Genomic DNA, 26,631 nt, shown 5'->3' with positions numbered 1-26,631 from the left:
ACATTGCCTGACATGTAGCATTTCAGTAAACATTATTAATAAATAATGTATATTTATTCAGTTTAATTTTTGTCTTTATAACTGCATCCTTTTAAATCAATTTCTACAGCAGGGTTGTTGACTTGTAAATATTTGTGTGGATCTTATTTAAATATGTGTAGGAATCTTGAGCATATCTGTTTTAATCCTGCTGATGGGGAACACCTGGGTAAATAAAATCTTAAAAAAATCCTGCTGATGGGATTAATATTTATGAATATCTAAGAAATGGAAAATAGTTTTCGAATTAATTAGATAGAGACTCCCTTCTTACATTGACATCAATAAAAGTACCTAAATTTGCATGAAAATTTCAAGAAAATTCAAGATATCTGGGAGTCATTTCCATGCTCAATAAACATTTTGATTTCTTCTTTTAGAAGTTAAACAACGTGGATTATAATAGGGAAGATGATCCCATAAGTAGGCAACAAATAAATTCTTGTTTCTGTCACATACACCTTGAAGGAAAATAGCGTGTATCTGCCAAGTCTTAAAATTCACGTCACAATTTCACAAAGCAATCTTTTGTTTTTATAGTATATAGCAATGAAACATGCCACTTCAAACAAATGATATGTTAAACATAGAGTAGCTAAGATCTATTAGCAAGATCATTTTTTTCTGTTTCAGAAAATCATAGAATTTGAGAATTGCAAGTTCTGTTTATACAATGATTGTCATAAAACTAACCCTTACCATTTTCCAGTGATAGAGCATTCTTTTTCATAAGACATCCCATTCTACTGTTATGAATAGAACTTTATGTTTAAAAAAATTATTCCTTACTTTAAACTAAAATCTTTTTAAAAATCTCTGTTTTTTAGGGCTCCTTGTATTTTGGGCCTTTAGAATCTGTAGAAACCTTTAGTTTTGTTTTTGTTTTTTTTTTAAGATTCTATTTATTCATGAGAGACACAGAGAGAGAGAGAGGCAGAGACACAGGCAGAGGGGAAAGCAGGCTCCCCTCAGGGAGCCCTACACGGGACTCGATCCCAGCACCCTGGGATCACTCCCTGAGCTGAAGGCAGACGCTCAACCACTGAGCCACCCAGGTGTCCCAAAACCTTAAGATTTTTAACCCTAATTCTGATGTGGGGCATCCAGCAGAATGAAAGCATAGGCTCTGGGGCTCTAGCTATTTATTTATACGAGTCTTCTAAAAGCAGGTGTTTATAAATCAGATTGTGGCAGTATAAGAGGATGCTAAGCCTAAATTATCACCACTATATAACATTATTCCTCTACTTTAGTTTTCTTAATTCAGTATCATTATATTTTAAATTTGGAAATAGTGGTGAAATTGTGTTAGTTTGAGAAAGGGGGAAGAAATCTGTCTTTTCCCTATGCCTCTCACTTACAGGGTTCCATGAAATATGCCTACTCTGTTGAGAGACACCATTGGGAACAACCAGTGCACAGCTTTGAACTCATTGTAACTGCCACAGATTTTTCAGTGGCTCCTTTATGTGATAGATTACTCTCAGGAGCAAATAATTTGCAGCTCTTCCCACGTTCTGTTAGAGTTTTTATTTTTAATAAAGTGCTATGATTAATAGCCTAATGTAATTGTTGTTTCCCTGTTGAGTGTAAATGCTTCATTTTAATGTCTTTAATCTGAAGGAACAGTTGTTTTATTGGACTCTTGTTGTTTTTCTGTGCTTCGCAAGGTTTTTTGATTGCTTTCTTTGGGCTATTTATAGTGGGAGGAGGAAATGAACTTCTCTATCAGAATTGTGTGAGTAAGACCCAATAGAGAAATGTTAAGGATGAATACTGACATACTTGAACATTCATAAATATATTTTTATGATAATTTTGGAATGGGACAAGCATTTATTGCAATTCTGATTGATTTTCCAGTGGCAATTATGAAAATACCTTGTCTCTTTAGACTACTGGTATTCTGATGATATTCCATTACAGATGCTTGCTAAAATGCCAGGGTACTTTCACTAAGTTGTTCTTTGTTTTTGTTGTTGTTGTTTGTTTGTTTCTTGCAAATTAGATTTAAATTATAAGGTAAGACAAGAGGTAGAAAAGAATCATTGGAAAGTTGAGAAATTGTGCATTGAGTTTTTATAAGAATCTGGTGCCCCGCTCATCGATAGACAGTTTGTTGTTCTTGCTCTTGAAGTGGTGATACTCTTCAGTCTGGTCATTCCTGCATCCACTTTCAGAAGCCTGACTGGGAGCAGAAGTGTAGAAAACACTTTTGTGTTACCACAGAGCAATTTTCCTTTTGTTCAGAAATCCAGAGTTTCAGGTTAGGCTTCTTTGGCACTAAACATTGGGTACTTCTTTAGCCCTAATCAGAAGCCGCTACATTTGTTAATAGTGTAGTGGAATAAGAATTCAAAACTAATAAGAAAATCTGAAAGCTTGTCTTGTAAAATTGAGTGTTGAATGCATCTGAACTTTTCTTTGAAAAATAAGTTGGGTGAAACTTTTACAAAATGGAGAAAGACAGTTCAAGATTAATTTGGCAGCTGAGAATTCCACCACTGAACCACCCATGCACCAATTGTTCAAGATTAATTTGGAAGTTGAATAGCATATGTATACTTATATATACACAGATATCATTCTGACCTTGTTTGGCTAATAAGGGTATTACTTTTACTTTGTCTAAGAATCTAGAGAGAGCTGCTTATTTTTGCATAAAGTCTTTATTTTCATGTAAACTAAGCTCTCTTTAGAAATTCAGCTTCAAAAGTTTTGTTTATGATATAAATTCATATTTTAAATTCTTTCATATCCCTCCAGTTACATATTTTTGTTAAGTCTCTTCTTAGTTTTTATTTATTCAGTCACTGAATGAACATTTATCAAATGTATAGTAGATATTAGTTTCTACAAAGGAAACAAATGAACATAGCACTTTAAGTAAAAATAAATGTTTTTCTAATGAATAGAGCTTAGAAATGTTTTTAATACAATGGTTTTTTTATTACAGTGGTACCTCTTTGAAAGAGTATTTTAAATTATCGTAATATCTTAGGAGTACTAGGAACTTATATTCTGGCCCTGACAGAGGAACTAGTACTAGACTAGCCCTCTTGATGTAAACAGCTAGAAAATTGGACAGAATACATGTAGTAAGTATTTTTAGATATTTAAGAACATGCAAGACCATAATCCCTAACAGAAGGGAAACAAATGAGATGAGCCCAACAGTCACCCCAGCTTTCTGCCTGGAAGCACTTTTCAGACTGCAGGACTGAGCTGAGAGAAGGGAACAGACAGCTTTGCAGTCTCGATAAGCTAAGGAGACAGAGATCAGAATCTAGGGTGAGAAAGGGAATTGGAATTTGTGGAGCAGCCCTTTGGAGAGAAATGAAACGTGCAGAGAAGCTCAAGAAAGCTGTGGGAACCCTTTCCCACTCAGTCTTTTACTGAATACTAAGCTGCACGTATACGGAGCAAGAGTCCACAAGTTTAGCAAAGAACATCTAAGGAAAGAACAATTACTGAAGAGCTGGAAAACTGGAGCATACACAGGGCTGGGAAATATATATATTCCACCCAATCAGAGTAGAGAGAGCTTGTTGAACACCCCAGGTCTCCAGCGCAGACCTCAGAAAGGCTGTATTTTGAGAGCAGGTCTAATATGTATCTAGATGCAAGGCTTCTCTAGAACCACCATTAACAGTTTAAAACAACCCTTGGAAGGAACACGTTGATCTGTGAGGTCTTCATCCACTTGTTGGTTACCTCTGAGCCCAAGCCTTTCTGATATAGTTTCTCCTAAGTATAAACCTCTTGTCCCCAGGAGTGCGATGGAGAGTTAATAGCTCCCAGTTCCTGTTCCCCACATCATCCCTGTCTCCTGAGTGCTGCCACTTTCTCATGGTCAGATGGTTTGAATCTCGTCAGTCGACCCTCTTGGAGTACCTGGTTCAGCTCTGCTCCATTAATCTACTTTCTTTTTGCATGTATTTTGGGTTGGTATTACAGATATCTCTTAATTTTGTCCGAAGTGGAATTTGTGTTCGTATTTTTTGTCGTGTTTGTTGCTTAGGGGTATTTATAAAGTGGTGTACCCAGCAATGTATTTGGCCCTGTCTCCTAAAACTGAAGCCAAAAATAGGTTTTCAGAACACTATTTGGCATCATCTCTGAAGCATTCAAATAAACAAACCTTTGGCTCAGCATTTCACTTCTAAGAATTCATCTTACAGAATTATTTGCACATGTGCACAGAGATACATGTATAGGAAAATTTTCAGAAACATTGCCCATAGCGGCCAAAATAAATGAATAATGGAATTAGCCTACATGTAAGTAACAGTAAGGGGATGACTGAATAAATTATGTATGTTTGTATTATAGAATAGCATGCAGCAGTTGGGAATGATGAGGTTCCAGTATATATACTGACATGGGAAGCTCTTAAAGACATATTACACCATAGAGCAGTTTGCAGAACAATATTTTTGGTATCATTTTATTCTCATATTGTGTGTGTGTATATATATATGTACATATATATATGAATAATTGAAAAGGAAAATATTTGGAAGAATGGAAATCAAACCTGTAAGAGTGGTATTTTAGAAATGATGAAAAGTAGAACTTTAATCTTTTTGCATTGTATACTTCTGTATTGTATGAATTATTTTATAACAAGTTCATTACATTTTGTTTTTTTTTTTAAGATTTTATTTATTTATTCATGAGAGACACAGAGAGAGAGAGAGGCAGAGGGAGAAGCAGGCTCCATGCAGGGAGCTGGACGTGGGACTCGATCCTGGTCTCCAGTATCACACTCTGGGCCGAAGGTGGTGCTAAACCGCTGAGCCACCCGAACTGCCCCTACATTTTTGTTTTTAAATAAAAATATGAAATAGACTGCCTCCAGAAGTAGTTGAACAATGACTGGTTTTCAGACATAGGCTCTTAAAGAACTCTGCTAGACACTATCTCAAGTATCATTAAGGATTGCTCAAACTGGATTATTGTTTGGGGAAAATAGATTTCATGATCATAGAGGAATGGGAAATTCTAGGTTAACAAACAGAACAGGTTTTTCTCCTATAGAATTACTAGGAATCTTTAACATGCTAAAAAGTATGGCAGATCTGTATGATCTCACAAATATGATTGTTCTCTCTTTTTTATAGTACACTTGTTATCATCTCCCAAAAGAAATGCTCTGTGGAGCTGTACTTTTGTTGACATTGCTCTTATGTTTAAAGCAATAAGCACCATGTTAATATGATTCAGTTTTGAACAGTGAATTCTGAATAATGCTCCTATGCGTGTTCCTGGGAAATACCAATTTAGTAAATTCTTCTATGCAAGGAAATGAAGATCTAGAAAGATAGAAATTTTTCCCAAGATAACTTCAGAATCCTCTGAACTCCTTCAATAGGTGAGAAAGAAATTTTAAAACTAATATGTTTTCAAAGAAAGATTATGAAGAAGGAACAAAATTTGGATTTCAGAAGAAAACTTAACATGTGATACAGCTCACTTGGCTGGTGTGAGTGGATGTCAGATTAGGATAACTGGATCCACTTAACTGAGGGCAAAATGCCCAGCACAGAATTTAATGATCTCTACCTAGAAACTATTTTACATGCATAGATGTACTGGTTAAACTCATAGTTACTAAACTTCTAAAAGTGACACTTCATCTATCACAAATCTTATGTATCATTAAAACCGGATCTATCAGCCACAGTAGAGCTGGTTTGAAAGTGATTTCTCAGAAAAATGAAAAGAGTTCTGATGGTTTCCTCAAGGAGCATACTACATCAGGAGGAACATAGTCCTTCTTCAGGGTCCCACACAGGTCACTTCAATTAGTTCCACTTCAGAGCCTATTGAGGTCATTAGGTTTCGGTGAAAGTGCCAGCATGAAGCTGCTGCCAAGTGTTTGGGCACAGGTCAGAGCTCATAGCATTTTCAGTGTGTGAATTTTGAAAGTTTAATACCTTTTCTCAAACATATTTCCCAGTTGCCTTTGACTTGAATCAGATTTATGTGGTGCTTATTGCTCTAAATATAGTAGCAGTGTGAATATAGGTACGGAAGCTGAACAATCCATCTTTGTTCAGTAACCAGGCAAACCTCGAGCACAGCATATAGGACCTTGACCACTGAACTGAGGTGTTTGGACTTCATCCTGTAAATAGTTTTGGGGAGTGATGGGTTCAGATCTTTTATTTTCAGGAGTGAACTTTGGGGGCAGAAGGGAAAGGAAGCAGCATAACTCAATATAGTCAGATTTCTTATTTAAAAAAAAAAAGATTTCAGTTATGCTTTGGGACCCTTGATGACTAATCGGTATGTAAAATCATTGAGTAATTTCTGGATACTTTTGCGAAGACTTCAGATAGGTTGGTTATAAGCTCAGGTGTTTTGAGTCACAGGGATGTCCTTGGATTCTGTAACTATTGCTGTTGTACCTCTATTTTAACTATACACTGGAGAAAGTATGTTGAATAGTTCCAGCTAGCCAGGTGAAGCCATTTCATTTTTTTAATGATTTTATTGAAGTGTGATTTACATACCATAAAATGCATGCATTGTAAGTGTATACTTCTGTAATTTTTAGCAAATTTATAGAGCTGTGTAGTCATCATTACAATATAGAGACAAAACATTTCCATCCCCCCAAATTTGCTTATATCTGCTTGCAGTCAATATCTACTCTTGTCCCTAGCCACAGATAATCAATGATTTACTTTCTGTCACTTATAAAAGTGCTTTTTGCAGTTCTTTTACATAAAAATGGAATCATATAATATGTAGTCTTCTACAACTGGATCATTCGTTGCATGTTTTTGAAATCATCCACATTGTGGTATATATCAGTATTTCCTGTCTTTCTATTGCTTAATATCTTTTATAGAGCTATACCTCATTGTGTTTACCTATTTACCAGTGGGTGAACACGTGGATTGTTTCTAATTTTTAAGTATTATGAATAATGATATTGTGAACATTTGTGTACAAATCTTTATTTGGACATTTGTTTTCATTTCTTTGGGTAGATTCCTAGGAGTAAAATTTCTGGGTTGTATGCTAAGTCTGTGTTTAACTTTTTAAGAAAGTACCAATAAAATTCTCTGTTTATAGCTGATATCATCTTATATATAGAAAATCATAAAGAATGTGCAAATAAAGTCAGTATCTGTATACAAAAATCAAAATAATTTGCTTTATAGTATCATCAAAAAGAATAAAGTACTTAGGATTAAATTAACCAAAGAAATACAGAACTTATGCTCTAGGGATCCCTGGGTGGCGCAGCAGTTTGGCGCCTGCCTTTGGCCCGGGACGCAATCCTGGAGACCCGGGATCGAATCCCACGTCGGGCTCCTGGTGCGTGGAGCCTGCTTCTCCCTCTGCCTGTGTCTCTGCCTCTCTCTCTCTCTGTGTGACTATCATAAATAAATAAAAATTTAAAAAAAACTTATGCTCTGAAAACATAGAGCATTTTTGAAAGAAATTAAAGATCTAAATACTAAAAGGAGACAATTTGTGTTCATCAGTTGAAAGACTTAATTAATACGTTCCCACCAACAATATATGAAGATTCCAGTTCTTCAGTTCCCTCACTAACACTTAGTACTGTATTGGTACAATACTCAGAAGCCTTTTTGATTATAGCCATTCTAGTGAGTGTATAGTAGTGTGTCATTATGGTTTTAATTTACATTTCCCTAATGACTAATGATGTAATAATTTTCATGTGTTTATTAGCTGTTCTTATGTTTTCTTTGGCAAAACATCTAAGTCTTTGCCCACTTTTAAATTGATTTGTAAGATTTCTTTATATATTCTGGTCCTGAACATATATTCTGAATTATATGTTCAAGTCCTTTATCAGATGTATGATCCAGAAATATTTTCTGCCAGCCTATGGCTTGTCTTGTCATTTACTTAGCTGTGTTTTTCTTAAAGTGCAGACGTTTTTATTTTTAATAGAATGCAGTTTATCAGGTTTTTTCTTTTATATCTTGTGCTTTTGTCATCATGTTTAATAATGCTTTTTCTAACCCAAGACAGGAAGACTTCCTCCTCTATTTTCTTCTAGAAATTTTAATTCTTCCATTAAGTCTATGAGGCATTTTGAGTTAATTTTTGTATGTGGTGCTAAGTAAAGATCTAAGTTCATTATTTTGCATATAGATACAGAGTTGTACTAGCACCAGTTGTTGAAAAGACTCTTCTTCCGACTTAAAATTTCTTGAAGCTTTGGCCAAAAACCAGTGGACCACAAACATAAGGGTTTATTTATAGACTCTCAGTTCTCTTCCATTAATCTGTGTGCCTATTCCTATGCCAATACCAGACTGTCTTGATTCCTGGAGCTTTATTATAAGTTTTGAAATTGGATAATGCAAGTCCTCCAACCTTTTCTTTTTCAGAATTGATTTGGCTCTTCAAGGTCTTTTGCATTTCTATTATATTTTAGGGGCAGATTGTCATATTAATGACATTGTCATCTAATCCATAAGCATTTATTTAGATCTTCTTTTCATTTAAATATTTTTATTTAGATGTTTAATTTCTCTCCAGCAATGTGTTATAGTTTTCAGAGTACAAATCTTACACTTCTTTTGTTAAATTTATTCCTAAATATTTTGTTCTTTTTTGATACTATTATAAGTGGAGTTGTAGTCTTAATTTCATCTTTGGGTTGTTGTTTCCTAGTATATAGAAATAGAATTGGGGCCTCTGGGTGGCTTAGTCAGTTAAGCACCTGCCTTCAGCTCAGGTCATGATCTCAGGGTCCTGGGGTCGAGTCGTGCATCAGGCTACCTGCCCCACAGGAAATCTGCTTCTCCCTCTGACCCCTTACCCCACTCATTCTCTCTCTCTCTCTTGCTTGCTCTCTCAACATCTTAAAATCTTAAAAAAAAAAAAAAGAAAAAGAAATAGAGTTGGTTTTTGTATATTGACTCTGCATTCTATCTTAAAAAATAAAAAGATCTTAAAATCTTAAAAATATTTTTAAAAAATCTTTAAAAAAAAGAAATAGAGTTGGTTTTTGTATATTGACTCTGCATTCTATGACCTTGTTAAACTTATTAATTTTAGTAGCTTTTTTTGTAGATTATTAGTTTTTTCTACACAAATATAATTAGGTCACCCACAAATAAAAACAGTATTCCCTCTTCCTTTCCGATCTTTATTTATTTTTTTCTCTTTTTCTTGCCTTCCTGCGTTGGCTAGAACTTTAAGTACAAAGCTTTTTTAATATAAGAAATGAGAGCTGATACCCTTATCTTGTATCCAAGCTTAGGGGAAAAGCATTTACTTTTTAACCATTCAGTATAATTTTCACTATAGGTTTTTCAAGATGAGGAACTTCTATTCCTAGTATGTTGAGAGTTTTTATCACGAATAAGTAGTTGTTTGATTTTGTCACATGCTTTTTCTGCATCTACTAAGCTGATCAGTTTCTCTTTTTTTCTCTAATATGGTATAATACAGTGATTTTTTTATATATATATTAAACTAGTCTTGGATTCCTGCGATATATCCTACTTGGTCATGATGTATATCCCTTCTAATATGCTACCAAATATGGTTTGCTAGTATTTCATTAAAAGGTATTGTATCTGTTATCATAAGGGCTATTTGTCTATAGTTTCTTTTCCTTTGGCTTTGATATTAGAGTAATATTAGCCTCACAGAATGAGCTAGAAGTGTTTCTTTTCTATTTTCTGAAAGAGTTGTGAAGGATTAGTATTATTTCTTCTTTTAAATGTTTGTTAGCATTTTTCCAATGAAGCTATCTGGACTTGGACTTGTCTGTGTGGGAAGATTTTTGATTACTAGTTAAATGTCTGTATTTGTTATAGTTCTACCCAGATTTTATGTTTCTTTGTAAGTAGGTTTGGTAAGTTTTGTCTTTCTGAGAATTTTTCTATTTCCTCTGATTTATGGGCACAAATTTGTTCATAGTTTGACTTCGTAACCTCCCAATCTGTATGGTTGGTTGTATTGTCCCTTCTTTGATTCTTGATTTAGGTAATTTGTATCTTCTATTAATTTCTTAATCTTAAAAAATAACAATAATTTCTTAATCTTGTGTCTTTCTTTTAAGTTGGCTAACATATTACTCAATTTAATATCTCCCAGCTATATTGAGGTATGATTGAAAAATAAATGATAATATATTTAAAGTGTACAACATGATGATTTGATATATGTATATTTTGTGAAAGAATTCCCACACTCAAGTTAACAAGTGAATTAAAATTCTCCTTCGCTTTACAGGATTACTTTGTGTGTGTGTGTATGTGAGAATGCTTAAGATCTACACTCTTCACTAAGTGGGAAATTGGGTAATTCATGTGAGACTTCTTTTCAGATAAATTTATTTCCCTTTAGGCTCTGCTTTAGCTGCTTCCCTTGTTTTTTACTTTGTAGTGTTTTTATTTTCATTTAGTTAAAAATATTTTTTAAATTTTTCTTGTAATTTCTACTTTGATCCTTGGGTTTCTCAGAAGCAGATTGTTTGATTTCCAAAAATTTGAGATTTCTCCATATTCTTTGAATTCATGTATTTTGGGGCTCTGTTATTAGACGTATACATACTTATAATTGATACAGTCAAAGAAGAGATATACAATTCAGTGAAAATAACTGGGAATTTAGTATTTTTCAAAAAATGATTAAACCATTGAGACAAAGGTGTATAGAAGACTTAACTCTCTCAGCCACCTTGACCTAACACAGAATCTCCAACCAAACTACAGATACAGATTTTTTTTTTCAAGCGCCTACAAAACAATCTCCAAGATAGACCACATGCTGGGGCATAAAGCAAGTCTTAGGAAATTTTAAAAGACTGCATCCGTAGAAAGTATGTGCCTCATCACAATAGAATTAAATCAGATATCCACAGCAGGCCTGTTCTTTGTTGGGCTTGCTCTAGAAGTGGGAAATTCCTCAAGTCCATGGTTCTCCTATAACAACCTGCTGCATGGGTACACGTCCATCCTGGGCGCTTTAGATGGCCTTTGTGGGATTTGGGGTGCATGGGGGAACTGATGAAAACAAACAAAAAGGCCTAGCTATGGCCATTGCCCTAAGTAATAAAGTTTTGTCTCTGATGCAAAACTTGTTTTTGCCAGCGCCCATGAAACAGGAATAGGCTGTCTTGTTAGCTCATAGGTAAGGGAAATCTCAGACCCTGCAGAGTTCCTGACAGTTTCCTTTAGTTTTTAAACATATTTTTAACAGCTGCCTTGAAGTCTTTGTTAAATCTAATATCCAAGGACCCCCTGAGACCTTTTGGACTTGGAAGCAGCTTTTACTTAGTGTGTTTCTACACAGGCACAGAAATGAGGCAACAAAGCTAGACTGTGTGCAGGCTACTCTTTGAACTATTTCCCTCTAAGGGTTTTTTTTAGTGACTTAATTTTACAATAATCAGGGATTCGTATTTCCAGTTGCTTCTTACACATTTCTCTGGTGGATGTTGGATCATTACTTTGGACATGGCCTGTTCAGAACCAGGTTTGCTATCTCTCCCTCAGGCTCTAGCCTCTCTTAATGTTGTCGTACTCTGTGAATGATACCACCAACCACCTGTCCTCCCAAGCCAGAAACCTGAGAGTCCTTGAGTCCTTTCTAACCTTCACCCCAGCATCCAGTTTTGTCATTTGCATCCTCCCTCATGGGGTTGTTGTGTGAATAAACTGACACAGTATATGAAAAAGAACTCTGAAAGCTGTGAAGGAGAAGTATTTTCTCTGATGCAGCACATCTCTTGAAGCATCAAAGATAAGAATAAGCCCTTACAGGCCATTCAGGTGTGACTTTCTTACAATAGTTACACTTGTACCAGTGGAGTGTGGACTTGTATCTTCTGGGACTGTGGCTGTGACTTCATAGTCTTACATTCTGATGGCACTCTGGACTCTTCAAAGTACTTTCTCATAAGGAGAGGAAAAGCAAGTAAGTGAGTTGCTGAAGGTGACACCGTTGATAAGTGGCACAGCAGGGGCAGAACTCCTTGTTGGCTAAACACAGAAACCTCTTAAACGAAAAACCAGAGTTGGTTTTAACACACCATCACTTACTGTCTGTGACCTAGGATGGGTGATTTAGCCCTATTTAAATGTCAGTCTCTACATACAGGACAGAAATAAAATGATGGTACCTTTCTCATAGGTTTGTAAGGATTCAGCGAGCCTATATAAAGAGCCAGAGTGCCACATAGAAATGGTAGCTGTTGGATGACCCTTGCCTCTTTCCCACCTAAGTAGCCACGTTAGGTTGGTCTTCCTCTGTACTTTCCCTTAGAAAACTTACTGTATCTGGCATAGTTATTTGACTGCCTCACTTTAGATTCTCTTACAGTTCACAGACCTTTCCTAGAGGTTGTTGACCTACAATTTTATTGAAAAATAGGTCCAGAATTTTCATGTTTTCCTCTCTGCCTCTCTTCTGATAATTTTCCCATTAAGGTTATGACACAACTCTGATGACCTTGTTTAGTTAAAAATTGTGAGACTATATTTATACCTTCAAGCCCCAAGATGGAGATTTTTGGTCCAATGTTAGGAAAATCCAAAGTGTCCAACAACAGAATGGACTGCCTATGACTACAAGTACACAAGCTTCCAGGCTTCAATGAGTAAAGCTTTGACTTGCCACTGCTTCACCCGTCCCCTCAAGTTCCTGAAGTCTGCAAGCCATGGCAATATATATTACAGAGGACTGTTAACAAACTGCCTGATTATTGTGCTATGGTTTGAGAATTTTTTTATTCATGTTTCTATATTGTTGTAGTTAAATGAATTGAAAAAGATAGCAAATAAAATAGTAGTGAAGTGAGGAAGGCTATCAGACTTGCCTAGGAATTGCCGAATTATAGAGAGCAGAGTTTAATATTAGACTGCAGGGACGCCTGGGTGGCTCAGCAGTTGAGCGTCTGCCTTGGGCTCAGGGCATGATCCTGGAGTTCCGGGATTGAGTCCCACATTGGGCTCCCTGGATGGAGCCTGCTTCTCTCTCTGCCTGTGTCTCTGTGTCTCTCATGAATAAATAAAAGTTTTTTAAAAATTAGACTACAGTTACAAATGTGACTCTTGAGAGTCTCCTGCAGAGCTGAAGACCCCAGCTCTGCAGGAAGCTCATGGTGAGAGTAACTGGGTTCATCCTTATTACATGTTATTCCATATTTGATACAGTAGCTAAAAGAACTGAGGTTTTTCCTTGGTGATGATATTTCTATGTGCAAAGTTTGACAGATGTTGCATGCTGTTTTCACAATAAAGAAAATTACTTGGTCACTGCTGTGTCCTTCTGTGAGATGTTTTATTCTCAGCCGTCACCTCCCTGTGCCTGGCCCACAACCATTATAGCGACCAGAAAGTCTGCTTGCTCTACAGTGATACGTCTTGAATAGTGCCCATTAGTTTTCAGTAGTTAACCCTGGCCTGCATGTTAGCCTTCAGTTTAATGGCCTTTTTTATGTTCATTCATTTTATTTTATTTCCCATCGTGGTTTTGTTTATTTCTTTTTTGTTTTTTGTTTTTTCTGTTCTCTTTTTTAAAACCGTCGTGGTTTGCCCTTCATATTCCCCAATGTTTGCACATGACAAGATGTTGCCATCCCAACATTACCTCCCACTTCACTGACCAGTGCCACTACTGACCATCTAGCACCAGCCACAACGGGACCACTACCTTCAGCTCCTCGGGATGTCGTGGCCTCCCTCGTCTCTACCCGCTTCATCAAATTGACATGGCGGACACCTGCATCAGATCCCCATGGAGACAACCTTACCTACTCTGTCTTCTACACCAAGGAAGGGATTGCTAGGTAAGTGTCCATATGTGTGGAGCCAGTTGGCTGCATCCTGGTCTATCTCAGGCCTGTTATGCTCACTCTGCCTCTTTGTTGTGCAGAATCTGTACCAATTTTCAGTCCAGAAAATATCACCATGATGCATATTTCTCAGTTGCAAGTCATTAAAATTTATCCCAATCAGACTGAAGTCCTGGTATTCTTTCCTGGCCCTCAGGAATGACATGGGAAAAGGACAGATAGAGCTATTTAGGTAGAAGAATTAAGATATAACTAAGGCTACTCTTTTTTTATAAGGTTCAGTCAGCACAACCTATAGGACATGGCTTAGAACATTCAGATTCTAGGGGCACCTGGGTGACTCAGTGGGTTAAGGGTCTGCCTTCGGCTTAGGTCATGATCCTGGGTCCTGGGATCAAGCCCCACATCAGACTCCCTGCTCAGTGGGGAAGCTGCTTCTTCCTCTCCCTCTGCCCCTCCACCAATTTGTGTATTCTCTCTCTCAAATAAATAAAATCTTTAAAAAAAAATTGAGATTCTAGAAATTAAGGTAGACTTAATTTAGAGAAGTAATCTTAAATGAATATTTGCCTGCACCTTTATGTGGATGTGGGCTGCTGAGCCCCATAGGGGGTCCCCTTAATGACACAAGAGTAATTAGTAGCTAATTTTCTTAAAACTGCATTCTCATCAAGTTCCTCTCTATCTCCACCTCTTTCAGGAGTTCGCATTGCTTCTTCATTGCTTATAGAAGATTGTCCAAAATCCCCAGGCCACTTTACTTATAGTCCAGCTTTTATTTTATCTGTCCAACCTTACTTGTCTCTCCTCCCAGTTTAACTCACTTTCTAAGGAAGCCAATCTTTTTTTTTTTTTTGGTTTATTTATTTATTTATTTATTTATTTATTTATTTATTTATTTATAAATTAATTTTTATTGGTGTTCAATTTACCAACATACAGAATAACACCCAGTGCTCATCCCGTCAAGTGTCCCCCTCCGTGCCCGTCACCCATTCACCCCCACCCCCCGCCCTCCTCCCCTTCCACCACCCCTAGTTCATTTCCCAGAGTTAGAAGTCTTTATGTTCTGTGTCCCTTTCTGATATCTCCCACACACTTCTTCTCCCTTCCCTTATATTCCCCTTCACTATTATTCATATTCCCCAAATGAGTGAGAACATACACTGTTTGTCCTTCTCCGATTGACTTACTTCACTCAGCATAATACCCTCCAGTTCCATCCACGTTGAAGCAAATGGTGGGTATTTGTCGTTTCTAATGGCTGAGGAATATTCCATTGTATACATAAACCACATCTTCTTTATCCATTCATCTTTCGATGGGCACCGAGGCTCCTTCCACAGTTTGGCTATTGTGGACATGGCTGCTAGAAACATCGGGGTGCAGGTGCCCCGGCGTTTCATTGCATCTGAATCTTCGGGGTAAATCCCTAACAGTGCAATTGCTGGGTCATAGGGCAGGTCTATTTTTAATTCTTTGAGGAACCTCCACACAGTTTTCCAGAGTGGCTGCACCAGTTCACATTCCCACCAACAGTGTAAGAGTGTTCCCTTTTCTCCGCATCCTCTCCAACATTTGTTGTTTCCTGCCTTATTAATTTTCCCCATTCTCACTGGTGTGAGGTGGTATCTCATTGTGGTTTTGATTTGTATTTCCCTGATGGCAAGTGATGCAGAGCATTTTCTCATGTGCATGTTGGCCATGTCTATGTCTTCCTCTGTGAGATTTCTCTTCATGTCTTTTGCCCATTTCATGATTGGATTGTTTGTTTCTTTGGTGTTGAGTTTAAGAAGTTCTTTATAGATTTTGGAAACTAGCCCTTTATCTGATATGTTATTTGCAAATATCTTCTCCCATTCTGTAGGTTTTCTTTGAGTTTTGTTGACTGTATCCTTTGCTGTGCAAAAGCTTCTTATCTTGATGAAGTCCCAATAGTTCATTTTTGCTTTTGTTTCTTTTGTTTTCGTGGATGTATCTTGCAAGAAGTTACTGTGGCCAAGTTCAAAAAGGGTGTTGCCTGTGTTCTCCTCTAGGATTTTGATGGAGTCTTGTCTCACATTTAAATCTTTCATCCATTTTGAGTTTATCTTTGTGTATGGTGCAAGAGAGTGGTCTAGTTTCATTCTTCTGCATGTGGATGACCAATTTTCCCAGCACCATTTATTGAAGAGACTGTCTTTCTTAAGGAAGCCAATCTAATTGCTGTCACTGTGCCACCTTTCTTCAAGTGTGTTCTCTTCAGTCATTTCCCCCTTTCCCACCTGAAGCTGAAGTCAGTTCGTCCTTGTGGTCCAGATTAAGCCCCATGAAGCCCTCAAAGCATTTTGCTTTACCTTTTTCAGCATATACAGCCTTTCCCTTATATGTGTTTGTGGCACTAATATTGGCACTTAATTATGATAACACATGATCTTATACTGCAATAGGTCATACTCTTCTGCTACTTTATGTGTATTGTGTTGTTTTCCCAACCCAATTATAAAACTTTTGGGAGGAACTATGCCATGTGCTATGTATTCTTAGCATTGCCAAGCAGATTTCTTCATTTACACCAAAACAAGAAAGCTAAAATTTTCTGTTTTGGTTAGGGCTCTCACTCATGAAGTAAATCTTGCGTCTCTACCAGGGAGCTTACATCTGATACATTTTTTTTTAAGATTTTGTTTATTTATTCATGAGAGACACCGAGAGAGAAGCAGAGACACAGGCAGAGAGAGAAGCAGGGTCCATGCAGGGAGCCCAATGTGGGACTCGATCCCGAGACCCCAGGATCACACCCTGGGCCTAAGGCAGATGCTCAACCCCTAAGGCACCCAGGCATCCCTACATTTGTATTTAATAACTAGACTGTCAAGTTCCACACATATAGAAACCTTCATCAAAACCACTTGATTTAACACTCTTTAGAAGTGCATGTGACCTCATTTGAGCCAGATGGATGGAGCTACTCATAGAATAATGTTTTTCTGAACATTGTACAAGATGTTTTGGGAATTATAAACAGTTCTAGACACAAAAAGGCAAGACATTACTACCAGGTGGCATCTGTGTTAAAATGTCTCCAGTAGTCTTTCACATCTCATTGCTAATTTCATAGTATTTCACAAAAGGAAAAGACATTCAGTAATTCCTCAGAATAACAAACCTCTTTTCACTATGGGTCCTTTGTCCTTGCTGTTTCTTCTACCAGAAATGCATTTCCCTCACAAACAAGGGTTTCTGGGTTCTTATCTGTCACCTTCAAATGATACCTCCCTAGGCCTTCCATGAATACCCACCCAACTTAGCCCCCTTCACCCTTGTCACACAGTGTGTTCTGGAGCCAGTTTGTTCCCAAGCTAGTTTTTAAATTTTCAGGAAATTTTGCAGACCTGATGACCACTTGATAGCTCAAAACAGGGCATGGCATGAATATTTATTGTGATAAGGGCTACAAACCGGAGCTGGTTATTAAACATTTACCAGGACACCACTGCTGTCATCTGCTGTTTTGGTTTCTTTGCTTTTGTTTTGTTTTCAGAACACTTAACACTCTGAAATCTCTTTTTATTAACCTATTTCTTATGTCTGCCTTATTCAACAGAGTATCACCAGCATCTGGAACAGGGCCTGACATACAATAGCACTAAATAATCACTTGTTAAGTGAATAAATTCATTTCAATCAATGGAGAAATAATAGCTTATTCAAGAAATCATGTTGAGATAATTAGCTCCATTTAGTGGAAAGAATGGAAGTTATATCTCTGTCTTATATCATGTATAACAGTAAATTATAGACAGATTAAGAGATTTTAAAGCTCATAAATGTATCAGGAGAAAATATAGAAACAACTTATCATTTGAGTATAAAAGGCCTTTTAATGGAAGACAGGAAATCCAGAAGCCACAACAGGAGACATCGACAAATTTTTTTATATAACACTGTAAAATTCCATGTGATAAAACATCATAAATAAAATCAAAACATCAAGTGGTGAGCTGGGAAAAAATATGTAACATTTATAAAACATTGTATTGTTACCCAATCTATATAAAGAGCTCCTATAAATCCTGAGAAAAAGACAAATATCATAAGAGGCAAATGGTACAAGTAGATGATTAGCAGAAGTTAATGGAAGGCCCATTAAAGTTAAAAAATGTTGTTGCTATTGATCACAGTCTGGGAAATACAAAATAATACAAAAAGTGAAACTTTTTTACTTAAAAGGCTGGCAAAAATTTTAAGTTGATAATATCTAGTGTTAAGCAAGTTTAAATGCTGGGAAGAAATCCTCTCTAGGCTTAGGAGTAGTCTTTGGAGAAAGTGATTTAGCCGAATTTTTTTTAATCTTTTCAATCCACATCAATTCAACAATTACGTTTCCAGATGTTCTATAGATAACAGATATACATATGCATAGGGCACCCATAAAAATGTTTATTGTAACATTATTTGTAAGAATGAAAAAAGAAAAAAAAGTAAATGCCCACTGATGGACGAATGGGCACATTAATATCTGTATATTAAGTGTGATACAGGAATTTTTTAATGACATCTATATATTTTTATAAGGATTTTGTTTATTCATGAGAGGCACACAGAGAGGCAGAGACACAGGCAGAAGGAGAAGCAGGCTCCCTGTGGGGAGCCCGATGTGGGACTCGAACCCAGGACCCCAGGATCATGGGGGTAGATGCTCAACTGCTGAGCCACCCAGGTGTCCCAACATATCTGTATATTTTGATGTGAGTATAAATACCTAAAGCAGTGATTCTCAGCTAGGGACAGTTTGCCCCCATCCCTCAGCAGATATTTGGCAATGTCTGGTGACATTTTTGGTTATTAAAACTCAGATGAGAGAGGATGCTTACTGGCATCCAATGAGTAGAAACCACAGATGCTGATAAATGTCCTGCAGTGTACAGGACAGCCCTTTACAACAAAGAATTATCCCACCCAAGAGTTCAATAGCGCTAAGGTTTAGAAACCTGACATGAAGCTATCTGGTAGGATATAGGTCAGTATGTGCCACACTTAGATGTCAGGGAAGGACAGGTTTTGAGGAGAGAGAAAAACTGGGATTTTTTGGATTTTTTAAAACTATATATACTTTTGTTTTTAATGAGAATCTGTCACTTCAATGTAAAATTAAATTGTCAGGCGGGAAGACAAGGCAAGTATAATAAAGGAAGAGGAGATGCAAGGAGGATCCAATTTATATGTGTGTCTGGTGTTTGATGGATGGGAAAGTAAGAAAGCTATTTTAACTGGCCCAGAGTTTTGGTCGGAATTAGTAAGAGATTATACTAAAGTGGCAGTTTGGAGCCAAATGTCATAACGCCAGTAAGAATTTGGACATAATCACTTGAGAAGGGACCATTTTAGACTCCTGAGCAAGTGTGCACTGTGATTTTATTAAATAGCTTTTCTTAGTTTATGAGCACTACATAAAGAGAAGAGGAGGAGAAATGAAGTCAGGGAGACAAATCTAGTTAATCTGGACATGTGGTAGGTATGGGCCAGACAAAAGCAAGAATAGTGATTTGGAATGGACAGAATAAATCTGGAGAATATTTCAAAGGAAGTTTCTTGGAGACTGACATGTTTTTGTCATTTCATTTGTGAATGAAGTTTGTGATTTCTGAATACAAGCCATGAAGTAGAAAGAACATGAAGTCAGAAGACTAGATCCTGCTTCCTTGTTTTGTAAACAGAACTTTTATTTAACCTTTTTAAGCTTAAATTTTCTCATCAAAAAAAAAAAAAAAATGAGGGAGGATCCCTGGGTGGCGCAGTGGTTTAGCGCCTGCCTTTGGCCCAGGGCGCGATCCTGGAGACGCGGGATCGAATCCCACGTCGGGCTCCCGGTGCATGGAGCCTGCTTCTCCCTCTGCCTATGTCTCTGCCTCTCTCTCTCTCTCTCTCTCTCTGTGTGTGTGTGTGTGACTATCGTAAATAAATAAAAATTAAAAAAATAAATAAAAAAAAATTTAAAAAAAATGAGAATGGGAACTTTTCTTCACAGACCAAAGAATTCAGTGTGAGATTGGAAACCGCTGCCTGCATTTACAAAAAAATCCTACTACCCGATTTGAAAAATCAACCACCAGGTGGCACTCTGTGACTGGGTCATGAGGTCTAATTCTCTTGGGTGCCCGAGTCAAGAGATTTCAAATGGGCCTTCCTCTGCCTTTTCAAATATGAAATGTTTGCCCCCCTTTTTTTCTCCAGTTCCTTTAGTGTAAATGGGAGTACTTTTCTGATATTAGCCACTAAGTGGAAGATGCAGAGTAAGTTATTCCAGAAGTTAATAACATTTTAAAGATCGATAAAGCCTTAGGTATCTTAGTTGAGCCCAGGAGTCGGCAAACTATGGACCGTGCACCAAATCAGACGTTATTTGTATGACCCACGAGCTAAGAATATTTTTTATATTTTCAAATGGTTACCTTTTAATAGGTCATATAAGTAACTACTAAATATTCTCCATTTTGTCTCTTAGCCAGTAAATATTTACTGTCTGGCTCAGAAGCAATTAGTGACTTGCCCACAGTCCCCTAGCAAGGTGTAGTAGCTTGCCAGAACTAGAATTGGAACTCTTTTTTAAAAAAATATTTTACTTATTTATTCATGAGAGACAGAGAGGCAGAGACACAGGCAGAGGGAGAAGCAGGCTCCATGCAGGGAGCCCGACGCAGGACTCGATCCCGGATCTCCAGGATCACACCCTGGGCCAAAGGTGGCACTAAACTGCTGAACCACCCAGGCTGCCCTAGAATTGGAACTCTTAATGCCTAGCCCAGCACTATCTTAATATAAAATGTACCTTTTTCTTTCTCCTTTGACTCTTAGCTGACACATTCTAACCGAAGTTCCATTGTAACCTCACACATTTACGTGACTTGTACTTTATAAGTCACCCTGGATCTTGTCCTGAAGTCAAATGTTTTTTCTAGACAGACACTTGGTTCTGGGACCTTGGACCAATCTAGAGATAAAGCTTTTGCAGGTCCTGGGTATTTGTTTCATCTTAAGGAATCATACCTATTACTTTTTTTTTTTTTACTTGTAGTACTTCTATAGAAATTTGTTCTATGTTTTTAGTTCCCTTCACTCATTTCTCCTGTTTTTTTTTTCCTTTCACATAGGAATGAAAAAAGATATACATGATATTATTACTACACAGAGTTTATATAGAGAAGGCAAATTTCCATTCATGCATTCTGCACACATCTGTGATGCTGCTTCCACGTATGAGCATTCTGCTAAGTTCTTCTGTAATATGGGAACATGAATGAGACACTCACTTCAATTTAAAGTAGAATAGTGCCCCCCAACTATCTTACTCAAGATAATTTCAATTTTTTGTATACAATCAGACTTTTTGTTTAAACTGTTATGTACAGAGTGAGCAACACAGACCTAATCTGTGCTCTCACATGGAGCTTGTAGTTCGATGAAGTGTAAAATACCACTTTTCCTTTTAGACAACAATCATTTGTGGTCAGAGCAACTGTCAGAAACTTTAGAGTGTAAGAAATCAGCTGAAACCCTGCTTTTAAGTCTTGTGCTTTAGAGGGTTAGCTGAAAAGAAAATACCTGTCGAGACCTTAAGTATCTTTGAGCAATAACTTTTGTTGCCATAGTACCATTGTCCAATGGACCTGATTATATATAGACAAGCACTGTCTGTTAATATGATGTGAGTACTGTTTATTTTAAATTAAAATAAGGTAGTTTTTAAAATTATAGAAAACCACTGAAAAACACTTAAATCTCTGATATGTAAATGTTCACATATAATCAGCCAAATTGGCGTATGGTCATGTAAAATGAAACAGATTTAATCAGTGATTTCAGGGAAAATTGCCAGTATCTTAGAGTATTTTATTTCAACAGATTATGTAATTTCAAGTAATTTTGTCCACAGTACTTTGGGGCCTTTTTATTACTCTGTCAGGATAGATAAGATCTCTCCTTACATGATGGGCAATCCTTAAAGGCCAGCTTTTTGTCTAAAACAAATGAATTCTTCCACAATATTTGTTGAAAACTCTTGTGTAATATAAACTAGTTTTTATTATAGTGCGTAGACTGAGTATAATTATGGACCCAAGTGTGAACACACAGAGCCCCAGGGTAGAGCCTGGAAACTATCACTTTTAAAGAAGCCAGATAACTGCCTCTGTGTTTTCAGTTTATGACACTAGACTGCTAGATTCATTTGTCCTGTTTGTCATAAAATTTGTCAAACATTTCAAGTCAGTTTCGAAATCACTCTAAAAAAGTATTTCTTTTAACAAATAAATCATAAAAATTAATATCAGGATTCACTTATTTTATAGATTGGGTTACCTTAGGGTTCATTTAAATTTTTAATGTTCCCAACTTTAAAGGTGATCATCTCTAGCTTTCTTTTTATTGAGTCTTTTATTCAAAATACACAGAACTCTTTGATATTTTCTTGAAAATTTGGTCCTACCTGTAATCACCTTGTGTTTGTCTCCCTGAAAATCACTCCTTAAAACTCAGTGATTCCTAAAGCCTACAAAATTGATGGCCAGCTGCCCTGTTTGAAATGGCAGTGAGAAGACCCTTGTCTGTGCCTTCTCTGAAAGGAAGTTATGGTTATGACCAGAGAGTCAGTGATGTTTAAGCAAAAAACGTCAGCAAATTATCAGCCATGTGGGACATTGCTCTTTACCACTCACCATATTCTACTGTTCAACCCCCAAAGGTTTGCTTTTTGAAGAGTTTATCTGATTTAAATGAAGATTTTGATGTGGTATTTATTATATCTATAGAAATTTCAATGAAAATGAAACTGCATGTTCTGGAGGGATTCCTAATTCACGCTGTTTCTTTCCACACCCCTCTTTGTCCAAAGGGAACGTGTTGAGAATACTAGTCGGCCAGGAGAAATGCAGGTAACCATTCAAAACCTAATGCCAGCGACTGTGTACGTCTTTAGAGTTGTGGCTCAAAATAAACATGGCTCCGGAGAGAGTTCAGCCCCACTCCGTGTCGAAACACAGCCTGAGGGTAAGTCTTCCACCTGCCTGTCGGCCCTGCCTGTAGATAGACTGTAGGAAGGTCTACCTTCTATGTAGCCGTGTACACCACAGCATACAGAAGGTACCAGTTCCCTGCCATCGAGGACCTTACGAATTAGCTAGGGGAGATAGAATTAGTTCACATCAAACAGTAGCAAATAGTGGAAGGCAATATGACTCTGCTGATACACACTCAAATTTTCCTGATTCTTTAAGCCCTAGCTCAGATGCCTTCTATCCGCTTTCCTCTGATCCTATCTATCTAATATTGTACCTCGGTAATTCTAAGGAAAGTAGGCAGCACAATCATTTCAAGGAGTTTGATTAGAAGAAAGAGATTAAATTAGAATGTAGATGAAAGGGGAACGTGATTCTCTTGAGGTTTTTTAAGGATAGAAAGTGGCTATAACATGTTTTGGCAAAAGACAAGTTAATGGAAAGATTTGTACTTCATCTGGAGGTATTCAGCCTGTGGCAGGAGGGGAGGTATAAATATTGGAGTCAACCCTCAGAAAATATTTTACATACTTAGCTGAACAAACTAACTTAAAATTTTTTCCATTCATTATGCCACTATGCAGGTGAAGTGAAAGAATTTCTTAGTGCCTTTTTGGGATCATATTTGCTTGTGTTTATCCAATGAATATTTTGAAAGTGATTTCAAGAGAATTGGAGGATTGTTTTATTTTCCTTCCCCTTTAATAACTTAGGGGAAAGTTTTCTGTAGCTCCCGGAGTGTGACAAATCCCACCTGTCAGGCTGCACAAAATAATGCTCTTAACATTAAGTGAATAACATGATTCATGACTAAATTAAGCAAACTACTGTCAGAATAAGCACATTCAGGTTTCTCTACTCTAGTAGCGAAACTGTCGAGCTGTTGTTTAAGAAAGCTGGTTCATTTTACGATTTGCTCGTTTTTTTCCTGTTCCTAAACCTAGTGGATTCTGTTACAGAAACACTGGCACCAGAGAAATTGTTTTCAAATATAGACTGTCTACCAAAGTGTAGGTATAGGCAACCTCTGGAATTTCTGTATAAATTGGGACTGGAACTTGTTAGACAAAAAGAATATAGCAAAAAGTTATGGGAGCTGTTGTAGGTGTGAGAGCTGGACAGTCAGCCCATGAACCAGCCATCAAGTCTTCCAGTCACATACGTCCCACAGAGGGTGTCGTAATCATCTCCTACCTGGTCTTCTTGAGTCCACGTGTTAGAATCAGAAAGTGTGCAACTCCTGGCCCCACCACTCACTAATTTCCCATCATAGGGGAATGGTTCTTAGCCTCTCAGCCTCATCTGTAAATAGGGATGATAAAAGCATCCCTCTCATGTGAGTTACTGCAAAGATTAAATAAGATGTAATCTAAATACACAGAAAGCACTTTAAGCTGGACTGATTATAAGCATTCAATAAATCGTAGCTGATTTAAAAGTATTGTTTTTCTTCTATGCATATGTTTCTTCTATGCATATGTCCTTTCTGAACAGAGATCTGATCATGTCATGTCACATTCCTGCTCATAATTTTTCAGTAATTACCTAATACCTACAAGAGAAAATGCAGACTGCACAGCAGCACGTTAGAAGCTCTTCAACCTGAACCAACCTGAACTGTCTTCTCATACATCCTCCCCATTAACTGGAATGATTTTTCCCTTGTATCTGAGGAAGCTGCTCCTTCTTGCTCCCCGGTCCTTCCCTTGCCTGCCCACCCCCCTTCCAAATTACAATCGTGTATTCTTCTTTCTGTTTTCGTTACAATCATTATGAGACCTGATGGCACTTGTGACATTTGCAACTCTTTGTCTGACTTCCCTCTAGACTGGGAATTCTTTGTGGGCAGGGACTCTGTCCGTCACAGTATCCCCATTGCCTAGCAAAAGAAGGCTCTCTCTTTTTTTACTGTTTTTTACTTTGATTCCACTATAACTAACATACAATGTTATATTAATTTCAGGTGTACAAGAGAGCAATTCAACAATTCTATACTTTCTTTACTCATGCTCATCATGTGTGTACTCTTTAATCCCCAGAGGGCTCTCTTCCTGTGATGGCAGCTTTTACGTGCTGCAGTCCTGCAGAAAAACTCAGATTTTATAAACCACAAGAAAAATTCTGCAATGTTTATTTTTTCCTTTGAATATATTTGAGGTACCTCACAGAGAGTTTTTAGTTATAATTTGAGTCATATAAAGGGAAATGTATTTAATTATATATTATCCTAGAAACACTTCAATCAAATCAATTGTTTTACTTAGTTTTTATTGTTTTTAAAGACATGGCCAATATGACGTTATTGCTGAGAATGGTTATTGAGGAGTGCAGTAAATTTCATTCATATCTTGCTGTCCCAAAATTTTCTTTCTAGTTCAGCTCCCTGGCCCAGCACCAAACATCCGAGCATATGCAGCTTCACCTACTTCCATCACTGTCACCTGGGAGACCCCATTGTCTGGCAATGGGGAAATTCAGAATTACAAATTGTACTATATGGAAAAAGGGACTGATAAAGAACAGGTATAAGATGAAGCCTTTTTTAAAAAAAAATATTTATTTATTTTAGAGAGAGACAAAGAGAGCATGAGTGGGAGGGGCAGGGGAAGAGGGAGAGACAAAATCTTTAGTAGGCTCCATCCCATGACCTGGGCTGAAACCAAGGGTCAGATGCTTAACCAACTGTGCCACCTAGGCACTCTGAAGCCATTTTTCAATCCATTGATTGGAATAGTAGAGTTGAAATATATTTCCAAAACTCAATACTTGCTTGTCTAGATATCTCAGAATAAAAAAGATATATAGAGGAAATGAAGAGTCAACAGACTCTATTCTTTGTACCAAGTTTTATTCTGTAGTTTTTATCAGGAAGTGTCACTAAACATCAAGTAGTATTTCTCAGTAAATTACCAGTGTTTGTGGTTAATCTGCTTTGATTGTTAAGTAGCGTTTTGTAAAAGGGATGGAAGTCTGCATTGTATGAAATGCAGAACTTGTAGAGTTAATTCTTTATTTTGAAGCATTTCTTTTGGCTTGAGTTGTATATGTGTAAATTGTTTTATTTTATCAAGGATGTTGATGTTTCAAGTCACTCCCATACCATTAATGGGTTGAAAAAATACACAGAGTATAGTTTCCGAGTGGTGGCTTACAACAAACATGGCCCTGGAGTCTCCACACAAGATGTTGCTGTTCGAACGTTGTCAGATGGTGAGTCTTTCTTCCTTTGAAACACATATACCATACTTGGGGGTCCTGGTAAGGTCATGGGCTTTGATATCAAGAAGATTCAGTTCAAATCCCAGTTCTACCCCTTTTCTGGACCTTAGTAAATTAACAGTTTGAGCTTGCTTCTTTATGCACAAAATGCAGATAATACCAACTTCACTGGGTTTAAAAGATTTGCTGAGAGAGCATAGAACATGGAGTGCCTGGTACTGAATAGTTGCTTATGTTTTTGTTTTTTTTTTTTTAGTAGGGGCTTTTGTATAAGTAAATGTTGTTGCTTGTTCATGACACAAACCATTCCAGGGCTGATGGAAGGCTGGCTTTACTTCCACTTAGCAATCATATTTGTATGCCAAATAGCTCTTTTTAATTCCTCAGTATTTTGTGAGTTTCATTTACCTGTGACTGAATTTCTAAGCTAAGTTATATTCATGTAACCATGACCTAGAGCAGTATTTTTCAAACCATAGTTTGCCAAGGGGATTGAATAGGTCAAGATCAGCATTTTTTTTTATTTTTGTTTTT

The 26,631-nt window shown here is 37.1% G+C and overlaps 1 protein-coding gene across 4 annotated transcripts in view; it reads left to right on the top strand.

Annotated features, from left to right (window-relative positions):
- The window catches only part of NEO1 (neogenin 1), a 240,070-nt gene that overhangs the window by 164,587 nt on the left and 48,852 nt on the right, over window positions 1-26,631 (top strand). For 2 of the 4 annotated variants that reach the window (XM_055319824.1, XM_055319822.1), the window contains exons 8-11: window positions 13,618-13,837; window positions 22,716-22,870; window positions 25,253-25,401; window positions 25,950-26,088. In XM_055319824.1, coding sequence (XP_055175799.1) covers window positions 13,618-13,837; window positions 22,716-22,870; window positions 25,253-25,401; window positions 25,950-26,088 — 663 coding nt within the window. The remainder of the gene's footprint in view (window positions 1-13,617; window positions 13,838-22,715; window positions 22,871-25,252; window positions 25,402-25,949; window positions 26,089-26,631) is intronic. The other 2 variants (XM_055319823.1, XM_055319825.1) reach the window with 1 other exon arrangement.

This window comes from Nyctereutes procyonoides, unplaced genomic scaffold (genome assembly GCF_905146905.1).
Source record: "Nyctereutes procyonoides isolate TBG_1078 unplaced genomic scaffold, NYPRO_anot_genome, whole genome shotgun sequence".
Classification (NCBI taxonomy): Eukaryota; Metazoa; Chordata; class Mammalia; order Carnivora; family Canidae; genus Nyctereutes; species Nyctereutes procyonoides.
This window is presented reverse-complemented; position numbering and strand designations above follow the sequence as displayed.